This window comes from Phaseolus vulgaris, chromosome 7 (assembly GCF_051622355.1).
Source record: "Phaseolus vulgaris cultivar YP4 chromosome 7, ASM5162235v1, whole genome shotgun sequence".
Lineage (NCBI taxonomy): Eukaryota > Viridiplantae > Streptophyta > Magnoliopsida > Fabales > Fabaceae > Phaseolus > Phaseolus vulgaris.
In genome coordinates, this window is record NC_143504.1 from 1,758,426 (window position 1) to 1,772,779 (window position 14,354).

Sequence of the window (14,354 nt, forward strand, 5' to 3'; positions counted from 1 at the left end):
AACATAGGAAAATGTCAAAAGTTGTAGTGGTGACAATTAAATAATAATAACTTTCATAGTTAATAAGTCTTTTTCGTATTTGTGGGTATGCATTTTTATATATGAAATTAATTTTTTAAAAATAAAATATAAATAATCTTGTAAGAATAGAATAGAGAAGTTATGCATTATTTTTTAGTTGAGGAGTTATTCAATTATTTTTTTGTTAGAGATTCATATAATAAAATCATTTTAATTTAAATTTAATAAAGGTATAAATTTAAATTTGATAAGGGTGTATATTTTAATTTAATACAAATAACATCAAAACAATTATAAAAAATTAAATTTTCTAGATAAAAATGACACCAAAACAGTTATAAAAGATTGTATTTCCTATGATATAAATTTCATTTAAATTTAATAAAAAGTAAAAAGTTTAAATAACAATAAAAATAGTTAATAAAAACTATATTAATTATATTTTATACAATATTATGGATAATATATTTTAAATAAAAACTAAAACTTATTTAGAGATGTTATTCTCTTTCATAACATTTGATTTTTGAAATTAGAAATAAATAAAATAAAATATGTCATAACATTACAGTATAACAGTACACAAGAATAATTTGAATTACTGTCATAACCATTCTAAGTAAAATCTACCCTATAAATTCGATTTTAACATCCATAATGTTAATAACACAGTGTGATTATGTTAATGAGGTGAATATTAAAGTATATATAGAATATTTTTTCAAAACATCTATAGCAAGATACAAGCAATGAATTTAAAGACTACAAAAATATAAAGTAAAATTATGAATTTAAGGAATATTTGCAGGGAAACACAAATAAATAAAAAAAACACTGGTCCACTTTTTGATATTTTTCAAAGTAATATTTTTCATACCTCTGGTAGATAATTAAAGTATGAATAATATATTATAAGAACAAAATAGAAAATATATTATAAACACTGGTCCACTTTTTCATGTTGAATAATATGCTGTATATCTGTAGCCTCTGTATAACTTCAATACATCAAAACTTTCAAAAATTGTTTAACGTAAGAGAATTGTCAAAGGTCCACATTTCACCCTCTCTGCAACCAACCATCCATCTTTATTTCACATGTTTAATATGCTGTAATTTTGTGAGAAATCATTCCTGATGAATAGTGCTGTGTCCCCTTACACCAGTGAAAATATTTAATTCTCTGAGATGAAGGTAGCTGCATGGCAAACACAAGTTAATTTTTTTGCTCCATCTCCATAATTCTACTGTTATTTTGATAATTAACTGCATCTCTGTCTGAATCTGACATTTAGACGTCAGGTCAAAGTCTGAAGCCCATGACAAAAAGGGTAAAAAATGTAGCTGTAGCTAATAAAAATGTGTAGTTGGGAGTTTTGCACAGAAGTTTGCATGCAGGATTAGAAATGAACCAAGTGCTAAGTTTGATTTGTAATATTGAAGTGAGTTTAGTTTATTATGATTTTAGTTTTATGTGTATATTTATTTCATATAAAAATAAGTTAATTGCATGAACTTAGTATATCCAACTGAAGCATGTGCAAGTCAAATTCACTTCTTGTATTCAAGGAATTAAATTTTCAATCCCCTCATTCATAAATCAAAACACAAACAAATTAAGCTAAGAAGTAATTTGGAATCACTTGAAGTGGATAATTTGGTTGGATAGGGGTGTTTGGTATTTTGACCAAAAGTATGCCATTTTTGGTAGTTTGGTTCCATGGTAGGTTTGAGAGCATGGTTAGGGAGAAATTGAAAGGGTGACAAACTTCATAAATGAAAAGAAAAAAGCTATTTGCTTAGGAAACTGACAAGCTGCTGGAGAGGATCTAACTTTAAGACTTGTCATGTTTCATTGCACATTCCTTTATGTTAATGATAAATAATGAGGTGAGATGCACTAGTTGGTAGTTAGGTTTCTACCTTTCATTTAATGACAGTTTAATGACTTAATTATTCTTCTTCCATGAAAATACGCAAAAGATATCAAATCAAGAATTAATTCATCGTTGTTGTAGCAGCTCGAAGCAAAAGTTTTACAGTAAAACAAATAGAATACATTAATAGAAAAATCTCACCCTCGAGAGAGAAATAAAACTCAGTGTATCAATGTATATAAGAGCAACCATTATGCATCAAGCAAATGGTAAAGTTCCAATTAATCCACACTGTCTTTTTCATAAAAAATATCTCAATTTAATGCAGTACTTTACCAAACAAAGAATGAAAGAGTTCTACATAAAACATGAGAAACCAGCGAGTATACGAAGAAATGAAGCACATAAAGTTGGAGATGTACGAGGCGTATTGAAGTTGATTTGGCAGATCACATTTAATAGAGTTATTAAGATATAGTAAGCTGAACATAAATGGGTGGAGTGGAGCAAAAGTAGGTGACTACAGGTTTTGCTTGTGAAGAGTCAGAAAGGTAGGCTATTTCTTATTTGTATTGTAGCTGGTTTTTTCCATTTCCATTCTCCATTTGCAGGGTCATAAGAATCCAATAGATATAGTTTGTAGGATCTGACAAAGCAACATTGGAAAGTAAAAGATTAAGAAAAGTGTTCATGGAGCTACAGAGGCTTCCTTAGTATTGGAAGTTAAGGCTTTGATGCATAGTCGAGGCTTTGTACTAACAAGGTTGCTGGGGACGACAGAGACAGCGACTATTATGGACCCATTGGGTACTCCAGAAAGGGGTAGCAACTCAACAAGCACAGAGAGCTGCAATGCCAGTTCTAATCAATGCTCAGAGTAGCATAAATGTAAATACAAACAGCTATAAATAGTTCAAGGCAAATACGACTTTTACCTCTGGAGACCTGAGATCCACCACTGAATCTTCCACAACATGATTGACTGCAGACGCCACCACACCAAAGCATTTATTACGGTCCAGCAAACTTAATGCTTTAGAATCATTTGAATTTTCCTTCGCAGATGTTGCTGTTTCTTCAGTTCCTCTTCGGTTGAACCCAACAGCAAACTACAATGGCAGTTATCATTGTTTTCATGTAAGATTGATAACCGACATGCTTCAGATCGAAGGAATGAAATTTACCAAAATATAATTTAACTCTGAAAATTTCTTCACATAAATATCAACTTATTCATATATAAATTCTTGTCTGAAACTTATTTGGAACTATATGTGTTTAAGAAATCAATTCATTTACAAATCATACTGTGTTCATGTTTCATCATTTGTAAAAACCAAACATGCTTTTGATATTATTTATGTATAATTTCATTACAAATATGTTTTTTCTATTACAAAGTTGAGAAAGCTCCAGAATGTGCTAGTCCTGATTGACAATAAAAAAAAAATGTCGTCCCTGATTTCAATTGTCACTGACGCATCACCGGTGAGGATGTGAAGAAGCTACATGCAGATAAATATTCGGCCACCATCCGATATCAGGTTTATTGATATTCAAATTTTAATTAAAATCAGGATTCTTCTTTGTTTGACAATGACAACGATACGGGGGGGATCATGTATCTCAGGTGATGAAAATGGCAAACAATGTTAGCTTATTAATAGCATAACTGATTTGCAGTTAAAAGATAATGATGTATTGGACCTTCAGAGGTCGTTGTAGTTTGTCCTGATTAGCAGCTACAAACTTTTTAACAAGCATTGAAACTACTTCTTGTAGTTCTTTTTCGTTCAAACTGCAGGTAGCCTGGATAGGGAAAATGCGATGGCACCAACTGCAGTAAAAAACATGTTCACTATCAGATAAAAAGAAAGATACTGAAATCAGAGAGAATAACTTTTCTGGTCCACAAACCTACATGTTTCCACAGAATTGTTATGAAATAAAAAAAGAGAATATAGGTAGAATTTGCATGTCCATATTTGCAATCAATCAAAATATCAGCCATTCTAAAATGGTTAAGCTTAATCTGTTGTTAGAACTTGAAAGTTGAATAAACAGAAACAAACAGCTTAGCAGAGATGACAGCCTAGCAGCTGAGAAAAACAAAAATGGATGAATTTAGAATAATTTACAAATAACAAAGAATTGTAGTATTCTTTAAGTTGAAGTTATAGTTCTAATCAAACAAATTTATAGGCTACTAATTTGCTTTTGCAAAACCTAAACCCACCTTATTGCAAAAGCTAGTAAGCTAGTAATTGTAATTGGGGAGCTTGGGGCCTTGTAAACCCCACACGACAATCCCTAACTTACAATAGGATTCTACCATCAGTTCATGTTTCACAGGCCTATGCATTCACAAGAGCCAGCTGTGCACAATCCTTTGATTAGTCCAGAGTGAAAAAGTTCAAATACCAAATAATAATAACTAATTTTTAGCAATGCTGATAGGTTGGGTCTAAAGTGGCTAAAGGATATTGGATGGTGCTTAATTGGAAGACCACCACCTCCGTACCATCACTACCAAGCTAGGAACCCTCTACACATAACTTGATAGCTATCAACGTTTACAAGATTCATAACCTCCCTCCTACTTTCAGCATGTTATGAATGCTTATTATGTGTCCTTGATGTCAACCATGGCTAAGGTTGGAGCAACTTGCTGCCTTTTCTGACCAACCAGCACCAACCTTTACCTCATCCAACTATGCTTGTGGGATTCCACCCAGCACAAATCCGCCCACAGCAACCATGCTACCCTCACCAAACCAAAACTCTTCTCAGCCAAGTTGCCCATCTCCTCAACAATTCCCCTTTCCCCCACTCTATATACCCATCTCCCATCATTGCCACCCACAAGCTGTCACCTACTGTTCCGTATCCCCCACCACTGTATACCACACAAACACATACTCGCTAACATCCATCCCCAACCCCTTCAACGAAATACCTCCACAGATTAAAAATTCCCCATAACCCAGTTTCAGTTGAAGCTGGAAATATTTAACTAGTAAACACCAAACAGCAAACAAAACATTTGACTAGTAACACAAGAATGAGCTAATTTACTTACGCCAACGAACTTCCATTCCCAGATTCAAAAGCTTGGATGATATTTGAAACAACATTAACAGTGTCAGACTGTGTGTGACTGGGAAAGGTTAAAAGAAGCAACCCATTCCTCGTGAGCTTAACCAAAGAAAGACCCGTTACTCCATCTTTGTCTGGTTCTGCTTTACCAGCACTTGAAAGTTCACCTGCCATCAGAAACAATAACCATGTTGTTTAATGAAACCCTATCAAACAACATTCCACCTCCCAAAACTGCAAAAAAAGTAGTAAAAAATAAACTGCATACCATCTCCAGAGTTAGCAGTAGCGGACTCATTTTCCTTGCCATCCAAACACTCCTCACCAGCATCATCACTGCACAACTTCTGTCTCTTGGAAATGCTATTCTCATTAGGATTCTTTGAAGAGTCAAAATGACCCGGTTCAAGGAACTGTAAGAAACAACCATATATGAGCAATGGGACAGTAACGAAGCCATTTTCACTAATTCCCACAAGTTATGAGGTTGTTTTGATGAAGAAAGAGAAGTAACAGTGACCTTACGAAGGATGGTGATTGCTTCTTTTGTGGCGCTCTTCTCTCGCTCTGCAAAGAGAAATAGAAAATGACAGAAACGAAAGGGAAAAGGGAATGAATGAGAAGAGAAGAAAAAGGAGAAGAAACTGAACTGATAGTGCAAGTGATGAGAAACCCAGTGTGGGAGTTACGAAGAAGAGAAGAGGGAGCGTTGTAATCGAAGCGAGGGAGGTTAATAACCGCCGAATGCTGCTCCCATGGACTCATCATCTTCTTCTCTACTTCCTCGTTTTTCTCTTCCGCCATTTTCTCTCTCTCTCTCTCTCCAAAAACCCCTTTTTTATTCTCAACAGAGAAAACTCTTCATGCTTCTCTGATCAATCAAAAACCCTTAACAAGTTTCAATTTTCTTCTCAAATTTGAACAATTTCTTGGATGAAAGAAACCTCAAAATTGTTCATTCATGAATGTATTTACTCCAAGATAACAACTTTTTTTTTTTTAATTTTCATTTGATTTTACCAAACTTTTTCCTTTAGTCCCTATATTTGCTTTAGAAAATAAATATAACATTATATAAAAATAATTTTTAGTATATGAAAATAAGTTTTGTTTAAGAAAATTTTCTTAAAAAATTAAGAAAATTAGATGGAGAGTGTATTTAATTTTCTTTATTTATATTTTTTTATATATATTTGTATCTAATGATTCTAATATTTTATACAACCATATTTTAAGGATTCTCAAACTATTCTCAAACTATCATTTTCCTTATATCTATTCATCTCTATTTTTTTTTGTCAAACATGACTAAAAAGATATTTAATGTTTAAAAAATTAAAAAATGCAAGTTATTCATTTAATGATACGACCAATTATAAATTATTAATTTTAGCCTTTTTCAAACTATTTTTTTGGTAGAAAAAAAACTAATGCATCGATAATTTAAATAATTTTTTAAACTTTCTTTCAAAAAAAAGATGGTGTGTATAATTACGTTATTAACTTTTAGAAAAATAAAAATTATCTAAAATGATACATATCATGATTTATCATCTATTGATATTATAAAATATGCTTTACATATTAGTGACCATTAATCTCTTTTTTTAATCATATTTAAGCTTGAGCCTTTTTCATTAATATAATATAAGTTAAAATGCTAAATACCCGACATGCAGTAATACTAAAATTTAATTAAAATATACTAATAATATAAATTTAAATTGTTATTTACCTTTAAATTGTCATTTTTAAAGATTAATTTTAGAAAGATAATTTAAATTGTTATTTCCTGAAGGACAGTGAATTTTTAAAGTGGAATAGAAAAGCAAGGAAATAGACAATGGTGCAGACACATTGTCTAGGCAAGATAAGGATGTTGGAGAAATGACAGTATCCTATTTTTTTGAGGTGAAATTGCAGATGCCATTTCAAAAGAAACAAGCACCATCCCTGTGTTACTGCAACTGCAACAAAGTATTACAATTAGGGAAATAGGATCAGTTTGGTCTACCACTCATGGCTTAATCTTTTACAAGGGAAAGACACAATTAATGCCTACTTTTCCTTTCATCTCACAAATCTTCTTTTTCTTGACAATTTCTTCATCAATCTTATCATTTAAGACATATACCTAACATAAAATTTAAAATTCAATATTGTCACTGAATTCATGTTTGTTTACTATAAAAAAAATCTGAAAATATTTGTTATATATTCTAAATTTAGATATTCAGAAGTTAGTTATGAATTTCATATTTATATGTCCGAGACGAGATTCAAAATTCATTTATATTTATTTATGAATTTTAACATCTGAAAAAAGTCATTTATGCTTGAATGGTCAAATTTAAAAATAATATATTAGTTTAGTTTCAAACTTGCATTTGAAACGTAATTTAACTTATAAATATGAATATTCAGAAAACAAATTTTTTTAAATAATTAAAGAAAAAAAATTCTGTGTAGAAATTGATCTAGTGCAGGGAGAACAAGCCCTTTTTCTTTCTTATACAAAAAACTTAGAATTTCATACTCGATAGATAAAGTGTCATGATTTTCTTGCTGAACTTGAATCTCAATTTATAGCATCAATTTCAAGAACAAGTCTTAAACGACTAATATTTTTAATATTTTTTTCATGCTTTAACTTTTCAAAAACTTATAAAATAACAATAACTTATCATAACAGAAGGTCAAAATAACATTTTTCATAGGTTTAACAGAGTGTATTACAAAACCCAAATCTTAACTTCTCACACTTTCATTAAATATGCTTATGAAGAACGTGTAACTATTATATAGGTTTAATCTATTTTTTCTAATACACGAAAACAGAGAAAAAAATCAAACAAATTTTCTTTATAAATTAAAATTAATTTATGTAAGTTCTTATATTGATTTATTCAAAATAAATTTATAAATTAAACTCATTTTTAATGCATGCAATTATTATTTTTATCTCATAAGAACATTAACAAACAAAAAATAGTCACAGTACAATCCTAAACCCTCAACTTTGTAGTTTGTAATTGAACTGAATTTTGGCATGATATAATAGACAAATGTTTAAGACTAAACATTCATGGGTCAGTCAATATGTTAGACATATAAAACCCACCCATAAGCCTTCAAATAATTTGGCCATCTGCTGAACTCGGCCAGAATCCTTTACAGTTTCCACAAGGCCCTTCTTACAACCACTGATCACTTATTCATACATCGGCAAGTTCAAATGCAAAATCTTTCAAATCACTACACCCAGGAAAGTGTTAGCTTCGTGTTACTGAGATGAAGCTTCCTCCTTCTTAGCCGACAGAGGCCTTAAAAAGAAAACCCAAGAGATGCAAAACTTTATCAGTAAACAGTATATCCAGCACTCCATTGAGTTAAAATAAATATCTGATAATGCATAAAGGACAGGTTCAAATATTGCGAAAAGGAGCACCCAATATTAGATAAACAATTAGAGAGAAATAAATGGTCTTAATAACAAACTCTTCTTACATTAGCATGATATAAAATTTGTGTGAATCCCACTAAAATACTTGGGCTCACTTTATTTAGTAAGGAATAGTGGTGATGTGTCTCACAGAGTATTTCTAGGTGCTCACATTACTCAAGTAGAGATTGAAGTCGTGATAAATCATAACAAATCAAGAGCATGGTCATTTTCATATATTTTGATTACACAAAGTATGGACAATTAATTAGGCCTAATTTCCGTAGGGCTTGTTAATTGAAGAAGTTTTTTCAAACACCACATCCAAAGAGAGTCCCTGGTGACGATCTATTAAAATAAAGGTAGTTTTAGGTAAAACTAATTCATATACAAAAGGGCAATTCATAACAAATACAAGTTAACATAGCATTTGTAATTGCAGAGGATAACAAATAATAGAATTGAATAAAAACACAGTAGTTTAGTTTTGCTAATATGCAAGCTGCTCACCCCTCTGCCCTTGCCCATCGAGAGAACTGATAGAGTTGAACAGACTCATTTGAGAGATGACAAGCAAAAAGTAGATAGTTGCGTGGCTGTACCATCCATGCAAATCTCATGAACAATGCTGAGTAGATACACATTGCTGCAGCATTAACAATAAACAATAGATGCAATAAGCAACCGACCAGGAAAAGGTTTCAACATTTTGTGGGAAAAGAGATGGTAGATAAACCTCCTGTCATATTGCCAGAGATCATTTCTGGAGGTTTCTTCGTGTCAGCCAATCCCTTTTAACAAAGATTAGTTTACAATTCAAAGGTTAAGACCAATGTGCATTATGAATAACTAGTCGAGTGAATAAATGAACTTCTTCAACAGTATAAACATATAATCATATGAATGAAACTCACAGCTGCCACAAATCCCCAGTTGGCAACAGGTCCCCAAAAGTGAGTTGTTTTGGGACCCATTGGACCGTTCCAAAATGCTCTGAAGGAAGCCATACAATACTGGTACTACTTCTGATTTGCCATTACAAAATTGTAAGATGACTTCAACACAACAGAAATATAATAACAATGTATGTAAAATCCAAATATTTATTTAATATTAAAACCCGTCAAATAATCATGTGAAAGTAAGGTGGTTTCTCAGAAAAATAACATCCCATGGCATCATATAGTTATTCCACTCACAGATCACGAATGAAAAAACAAAGGTCAGCAATCACCCACTCCATCAAGTAGTAAAGTGTAACATAGTTCTATGAGACCTCTAAGTCTGTTATTGATGGTTATCAAAATGATGTGTCGTTATATACTGTTTGGACAAACTTTTTCATAACCTCCTGTCATCTTATAAAAGAGAAAATACGATGAAAAAATGAATTGAATTTCTTCCACTAAAAAGTTTATGTATAACTTAAACTTAGTTTTTCTTCTTGTTTTCTTCTCCTAAAAGGGAATTCAAACATGACAGTAATTTAGTAATAACCCACCAAAAATTATGTACTACTCTGTCAATCATTTTATCAGTTATAGATTTTCGAGATCCTTGAAAACGGTTTCTTTAACTAAACAAAGTCATAAACCAATCAAAGTGGCAGCCCTGATCACTACAAATTCACTAAACGATAACCACCTAGAGGGTATGTAGAAGCTCCCTCTAAATGAAGATCTTATCAAACATTCATCAATACAAAAGCACGATTTCTTCTCTTCTCCTCTCCTTCCATTTATTTACATCCCATTCAAATTAAACAAAAAAAAGACCCTTTTACTGTGCAATGCCTGATCTTGTCAGTGACTAGATTCAGGTAATTAGCGTCAATAAAATAGATGGAAACCAAGAATGTTGTATTGTAGTTAAAAAGGGATTTAATTAGGTCAAATTAGTATGAGTAGTGTATAGAATGAATTTGAAAAATTATGCGAAAAAATGAATGAGATGAAGAGAATTGGGAAGCCGAGAGATACCGAGAAGTGAAATTGAAGATAGACGGAGTGAGAGAATCGCTGCCGCCGTTGATTTTGAAAGAGAATGGCAGCGCCGGAAGCAAGTCAAATCTGAACGGAAGGGTTTGTAATCACATTTTATTGCTTTTGTTGGAACAACATACACGTCTTCAAACGGCATCACAATATTGCGTTTCACCACTTCTTCCAATTTACAGAATTTAATTGTATTTATTCTTTATAATTTTTGTCAACTTTTTATTCTTAAAATGCCTTATTTATATTTAAAATAAACCTTAATAATTATTTAGTGTTATAGCATATCTTAAAATAAGATGACTTTCTTTTATTATCTTTAACATTTAAAAAATATTGGACATCAAATTTTTTGTTTTGTTTTGGAGGTTAGTATTCTGTTATGGTTTTGTGATACTAGAATAAGCCTTTCAGTCAAGATCTAACATTCGAGGTATTATTTATTTTGAAAGTTGGTATTCCAACGATTTTATCTTTAAAAAACATCATCTAAGTGTGAGTTGAGGAATGAAAAAATATATAAATTGTCATTGACATCGACTTCTGAAATGCGAGACTGTATTAACAATACCGAAATATTTACTCATAATTTTTAATAAAAAAAATAGTCTTTTAATTCTTCAATCAATGTCTTTAAGAACATTGGTTAGTAAGATTATTATTTTTTATTATAAAATATTTTTACATTACCTACCTTTTTGTTTATAACTTTCATTCTTAAATATCCTGAGTTTTATTTTTCAAAAATAAATTTAATTGTTAATAAAATAGTTACCAATTTATTTTGAACTTTTTCCAAATAAATTAGATCAAACGTATATATCAATTTTTAGTAAAAGATGTTTTTATTGTTGATTTAAAAAAAAATTATCCTTATTTTTATAATCACAATAAAAATTTATATAATAAATTTAAGTTTTTTAAAAAGAAATATATATATTTTTTAAAATTGTGTTAAAATTACTAAAATTATAAAAAAATTTAATAAATATTTTTTTAATTTGATGTTTCACGTATATACGTGTTTTACAAATATGTATCCGTATCCGATACGTATTTCCAAGTATACCATTTCAGATACGTGTTCACACCTCATGAAAAAGTACTTGGGTTGAAGGAGAAGAGCTTCATCATCAAGTGTTACCATTTTCACAACAGATACACACTCATGAACCACCAAGTGTTACGCCCTCTCAGACAATGGCCATGGTTCCACCACCACCGCACCTGTGTCACCCTTCCCCTCCACCACCACCACCTTCTTTCTCCTCCAACACCTCACCCCACAACATCTAAAACACCACCAATCTCCAACCGCTTATCCTTTGCCACGCTCGCTTCGTCTCGTCCTAAACTTCGAACACCCAACTCTCCACTACCAACCACCCCTGACGCAGATCTCGAGGACAGGAAGAGCCGGAACGAGTTGAAGCGAGAAGCCAGGCGCGCCGTCAAGTGGGGGATGGACTTGGCTTCCTTCTCCGCTCCACAAATCAAACGCATCATTAGGTTTTCAGTCACTTTTTTCATTTCCCATTATACCCTCTTCCTTTTCCTCAATGCCCACTTCCCAAAGCTCCCACCTTTGCTCAAAACCTCGTGTGCTTTCTGTTTGGTTGTTGCAGGGTCACTTCCTTGGACCAAGTTGTGTTCGAAGCTCTTATGCTCGCCAAGGTGTTTTTTTTCTTTTCTTTTGTACCATATTCATGACATTGGGAAAGTAGTGCTAGCGGAATATTTTATGTGTTTATTTAACAGTTATTGTGGATTAATCTGTTGTTGAAGACAAAGTGTTTGTTGTTTTGCCCCAGAAACTGGGACCTGATGTACGTGAAGGAAAGCGGAGGCAGTTCAATTATATTGGTAATTAGTTGCTTCCAGAACATTTTAATTGTATTGGGTTCAATGCATTATGCATTTATGAGGATAAAAACATTCAAATCATGATCCAGCTTCTTGTCATATTTGTTTTTCGGCTCTTTCTCCTTCCATTTTGTTTTGCATTAGTTGTGAATCAATATATGCATGTTGGTTACCTGTGTTAACTTATCATGGTACCTCCAATTGGGATAGATTACTGTATAATTGCTAATTGACATATATGTGGTAAGTTGATTTGACATTATGTATATCCTGCAGTGCAGATTCATGTTCTTCATACATAAATTGTCTCAGGAAAATTGCTACGGGATGTGGATCCTCAGTTAATGGATAGATTAATTAAAGCTACAAAAGGTTCAGATCAGAAGGAGTTGCAAGCTCTAATTGGCTTAGGATCTGGTGACCCTGAAGATGATGATGAAGATGACTTGGTTGAATCTGAACCAGAGGAGGTCCAGGAGGTATGCATTCAACTTTGATACTTGAATTATACACTGACTAGACAAGGCTCTACTGAGTTAATACCTCACCTTAATCTCACTCTCTCACAATAGGGTGTAGTTTGCTAAGTTTGTGTTGTATTTACTTATGGTGTCATAATTATTATGTCCTTGAGGTGCATTCTTATTTTTGGAGCATTTTATCAGGAATCCAATTGGCACGACAGTAAGGTGACAAGGTGGTTTGATGGTTTGATCAGTAAGGACATTGATATCACGAATGAAATTTATTCAATCCAGGGAGTTGAATTTGATCGCCAGGTATACTATATGCTAAATCGAATAGTGTAAATCTGTGCTTTCAGATTCAGATCAATTGTGACTCATGGATTATCTTACATGGTATGAGAATTAATCTCTAGAGCTTATTTCAAATCAACCAAGCTTCGGGGGCAGAAATCATGTAAAAACTTATGGGTGATGGCTGTCTCAGTTTTGAAATGAAACACACTATATATTCTATACAAAAATTATAATAGAAACCCCCTTTAAAAAAAAGAAAATGTTACTTTTGACAAGAAAAGTCATCAGTTTACATCTGTGATCTGGCCAATGTAATTCAGAAAAATATTATTTTTCTTTGGAGTTGTTGTAATCCAATGCATAAATGTCAACATATCAGTACTCTTTAAAAAAATCTTTTTGCTGTGATATTTATTGGCACAACCTTCATTTATGTTGTCTTTATGGATCATGAGTATGTTTATAACAGGAGTTGCGAAAGCTTGTACGAAGAGTGCACATGAGTCAAGAGATGAAGGGTGATAATGAAGAAGAGGAGAAAAAAATGGAGACAGCAACAATTGGAGCTAAGAAGGCTCTTAATCGTTTCCTTCGTAAGCTCACAAAAAGAATCCCTAATGAATACTAATAAGTCAATTAATCAATGTTATTTTAAGGTGGCATGTCTCAGGTTTAAAAATTGCCTTGGTGTGACATGCTGCAGAAAATCTTGTATTCTTTTTGAGTTCACTCATGAATAATAACTTAATATTTTGATCTCTTTTCTATAAAGTATTACTTTTATTGTCCAACTGAATTTTTTATTGCTCAAAATTTGCGGAATTATTAAGCATTATAAAATATTTATGTGAACTATTGGAAAATCAAAGAATGATGCTTATTTTTATTATAATATTTGATTCTTTGTTATAGTAAATTATTTAATGAGAGTATTATGATAATTTTTTCCAAAAGAAAAAAAAGTTTAAAAAGTTAAATTTCATGCTTTTACGAGAATGATCGTGAAAAACTTTAACCCTGTATCGTTTTGGAAAACATTGTTTCTAAAAATTTATTTTTAAAAACATGAGTTAAACAGGTTAGATTTTTTCTTCAGATATTTTGGAAATTATACATAATATTTTTAGCACATTTTAAAAATAAAACACACACACGTATATAAACGTGTTGAGCAAGCAGCAATTATAGCACCACAATCAATATATTTTTTCTTTTACCCAATTGAACTTGAAAATCCATAAAACAAAATTCTTGCATTGTATGACTTTAAATTTTTGAATAAAACAGACTAATTATCATA

At 31.8% G+C, this 14,354-nt stretch overlaps 3 protein-coding genes across 7 annotated transcripts; 1 reads left to right on the forward strand and 2 right to left on the reverse strand.

The window, feature by feature from the left end:
- Positions 1 to 936: 936 nt before the first annotated feature.
- LOC137827826 (uncharacterized) lies at positions 937 to 6,006 on the reverse strand. Of its 2 annotated transcripts, none has more exons than XM_068634171.2 (7): positions 5,645 to 6,002; positions 5,515 to 5,561; positions 5,263 to 5,407; positions 4,978 to 5,161; positions 3,606 to 3,735; positions 2,834 to 3,007; positions 937 to 1,219 (listed from the first exon to the last, which is right to left on the reverse strand). In XM_068634171.2, exons 1-7 carry the CDS (start codon positions 5,796 to 5,798, stop codon positions 1,124 to 1,126), a joined length of 930 nt encoding a protein of 309 aa, XP_068490272.2. In that variant the 5' UTR covers positions 5,799 to 6,002; the 3' UTR covers positions 937 to 1,123. The 2 variants fall into 2 exon arrangements, with proteins under 2 accessions (XP_068490272.2, XP_068490271.2); XM_068634170.2 differs by lacking the exon at positions 937 to 1,219 and adding an exon at positions 2,329 to 2,745 and having other exon boundaries at positions 5,645 to 6,006.
- A 1,994-nt stretch (positions 6,007 to 8,000) lies between these two features.
- LOC137827827 (mitochondrial pyruvate carrier 1) lies at positions 8,001 to 10,627 on the reverse strand. Of its 3 annotated transcripts, none has more exons than XM_068634173.2 (5): positions 10,416 to 10,627; positions 9,351 to 9,461; positions 9,173 to 9,227; positions 8,947 to 9,082; positions 8,001 to 8,317 (listed from the first exon to the last, which is right to left on the reverse strand). In XM_068634173.2, the coding sequence occupies exons 2-5, from the start codon at positions 9,441 to 9,443 to the stop codon at positions 8,278 to 8,280; spliced, it is 324 nt and encodes a 107-aa protein (XP_068490274.1). In that variant the 5' UTR covers positions 9,444 to 9,461; positions 10,416 to 10,627; the 3' UTR covers positions 8,001 to 8,277. The 3 variants fall into 3 exon arrangements, with proteins under 3 accessions (XP_068490274.1, XP_090161592.1, XP_090161593.1); XM_090305466.1 differs by having other exon boundaries at positions 9,351 to 9,458; positions 10,416 to 10,586; XM_090305467.1 differs by lacking the exon at positions 8,001 to 8,317 and having other exon boundaries at positions 8,943 to 9,082; positions 10,416 to 10,591.
- An 856-nt stretch (positions 10,628 to 11,483) lies between these two features.
- On the forward strand, positions 11,484 to 13,845 carry LOC137828768 (kinesin-like protein). Of its 2 annotated transcripts, XM_068635452.2 has the most exons (6): positions 11,484 to 11,939; positions 12,056 to 12,104; positions 12,242 to 12,293; positions 12,606 to 12,772; positions 12,959 to 13,072; positions 13,524 to 13,845. In XM_068635452.2, exons 1-6 carry the CDS (start codon positions 11,599 to 11,601, stop codon positions 13,680 to 13,682), a joined length of 882 nt encoding a protein of 293 aa, XP_068491553.2. In that variant the 5' UTR covers positions 11,484 to 11,598; the 3' UTR covers positions 13,683 to 13,845. The 2 variants fall into 2 exon arrangements, with proteins under 2 accessions (XP_068491553.2, XP_090161237.1); XM_090305111.1 differs by lacking the exons at positions 12,959 to 13,072; positions 13,524 to 13,845 and having other exon boundaries at positions 11,536 to 11,939; positions 12,570 to 12,630.
- The last annotated feature ends 509 nt before the right edge of the window (positions 13,846 to 14,354 follow it).

What these genes read in the sequence shown, in the direction of transcription:
- LOC137827827 (XM_068634173.2), bottom strand. Translation starts at nt 9,443, where the DNA reads ATGGCTTCCTTCAGAGCATTTTGGAACGGTCCAATGGGTCCCAAAACA. An exon ending in ACTGGGGATTTGTGGCAGCT is followed by an intron (nt 9,228 to 9,350) that starts GTGAGTTTCATT and finishes CTTTGTTAAAAG; the next exon opens with GGATTGGCTGACACGAAGAA. An exon ending in CGATGGGCAAGGGCAGAGGG is followed by an intron (nt 8,318 to 8,946) that starts GTGAGCAGCTTG and finishes TTTCTTTTTAAG; the next exon opens with GCCTCTGTCGGCTAAGAAGG.
- LOC137827826 (XM_068634170.2), bottom strand. Translation starts at nt 5,798, where the DNA reads ATGGCGGAAGAGAAAAACGAGGAAGTAGAGAAGAAGATGATGAGTCCA. An exon ending in AACTACAACGACCTCTGAAG is followed by an intron (nt 3,008 to 3,605) that starts GTCCAATACATC and finishes CTGCCATTGTAG; the next exon opens with TTTGCTGTTGGGTTCAACCG. An exon ending in TGGATCTCAGGTCTCCAGAG is followed by an intron (nt 2,746 to 2,833) that starts GTAAAAGTCGTA and finishes CTGGCATTGCAG; the next exon opens with CTCTCTGTGCTTGTTGAGTT.
- LOC137828768 (XM_068635452.2), top strand. Translation starts at nt 11,599, where the DNA reads ATGAACCACCAAGTGTTACGCCCTCTCAGACAATGGCCATGGTTCCAC. An exon ending in AAGCTCTTATGCTCGCCAAG is followed by an intron (nt 12,105 to 12,241) that starts GTGTTTTTTTTC and finishes GTTTTGCCCCAG; the next exon opens with AAACTGGGACCTGATGTACG. An exon ending in GAGGCAGTTCAATTATATTG is followed by an intron (nt 12,294 to 12,605) that starts GTAATTAGTTGC and finishes AAATTGTCTCAG; the next exon opens with GAAAATTGCTACGGGATGTG.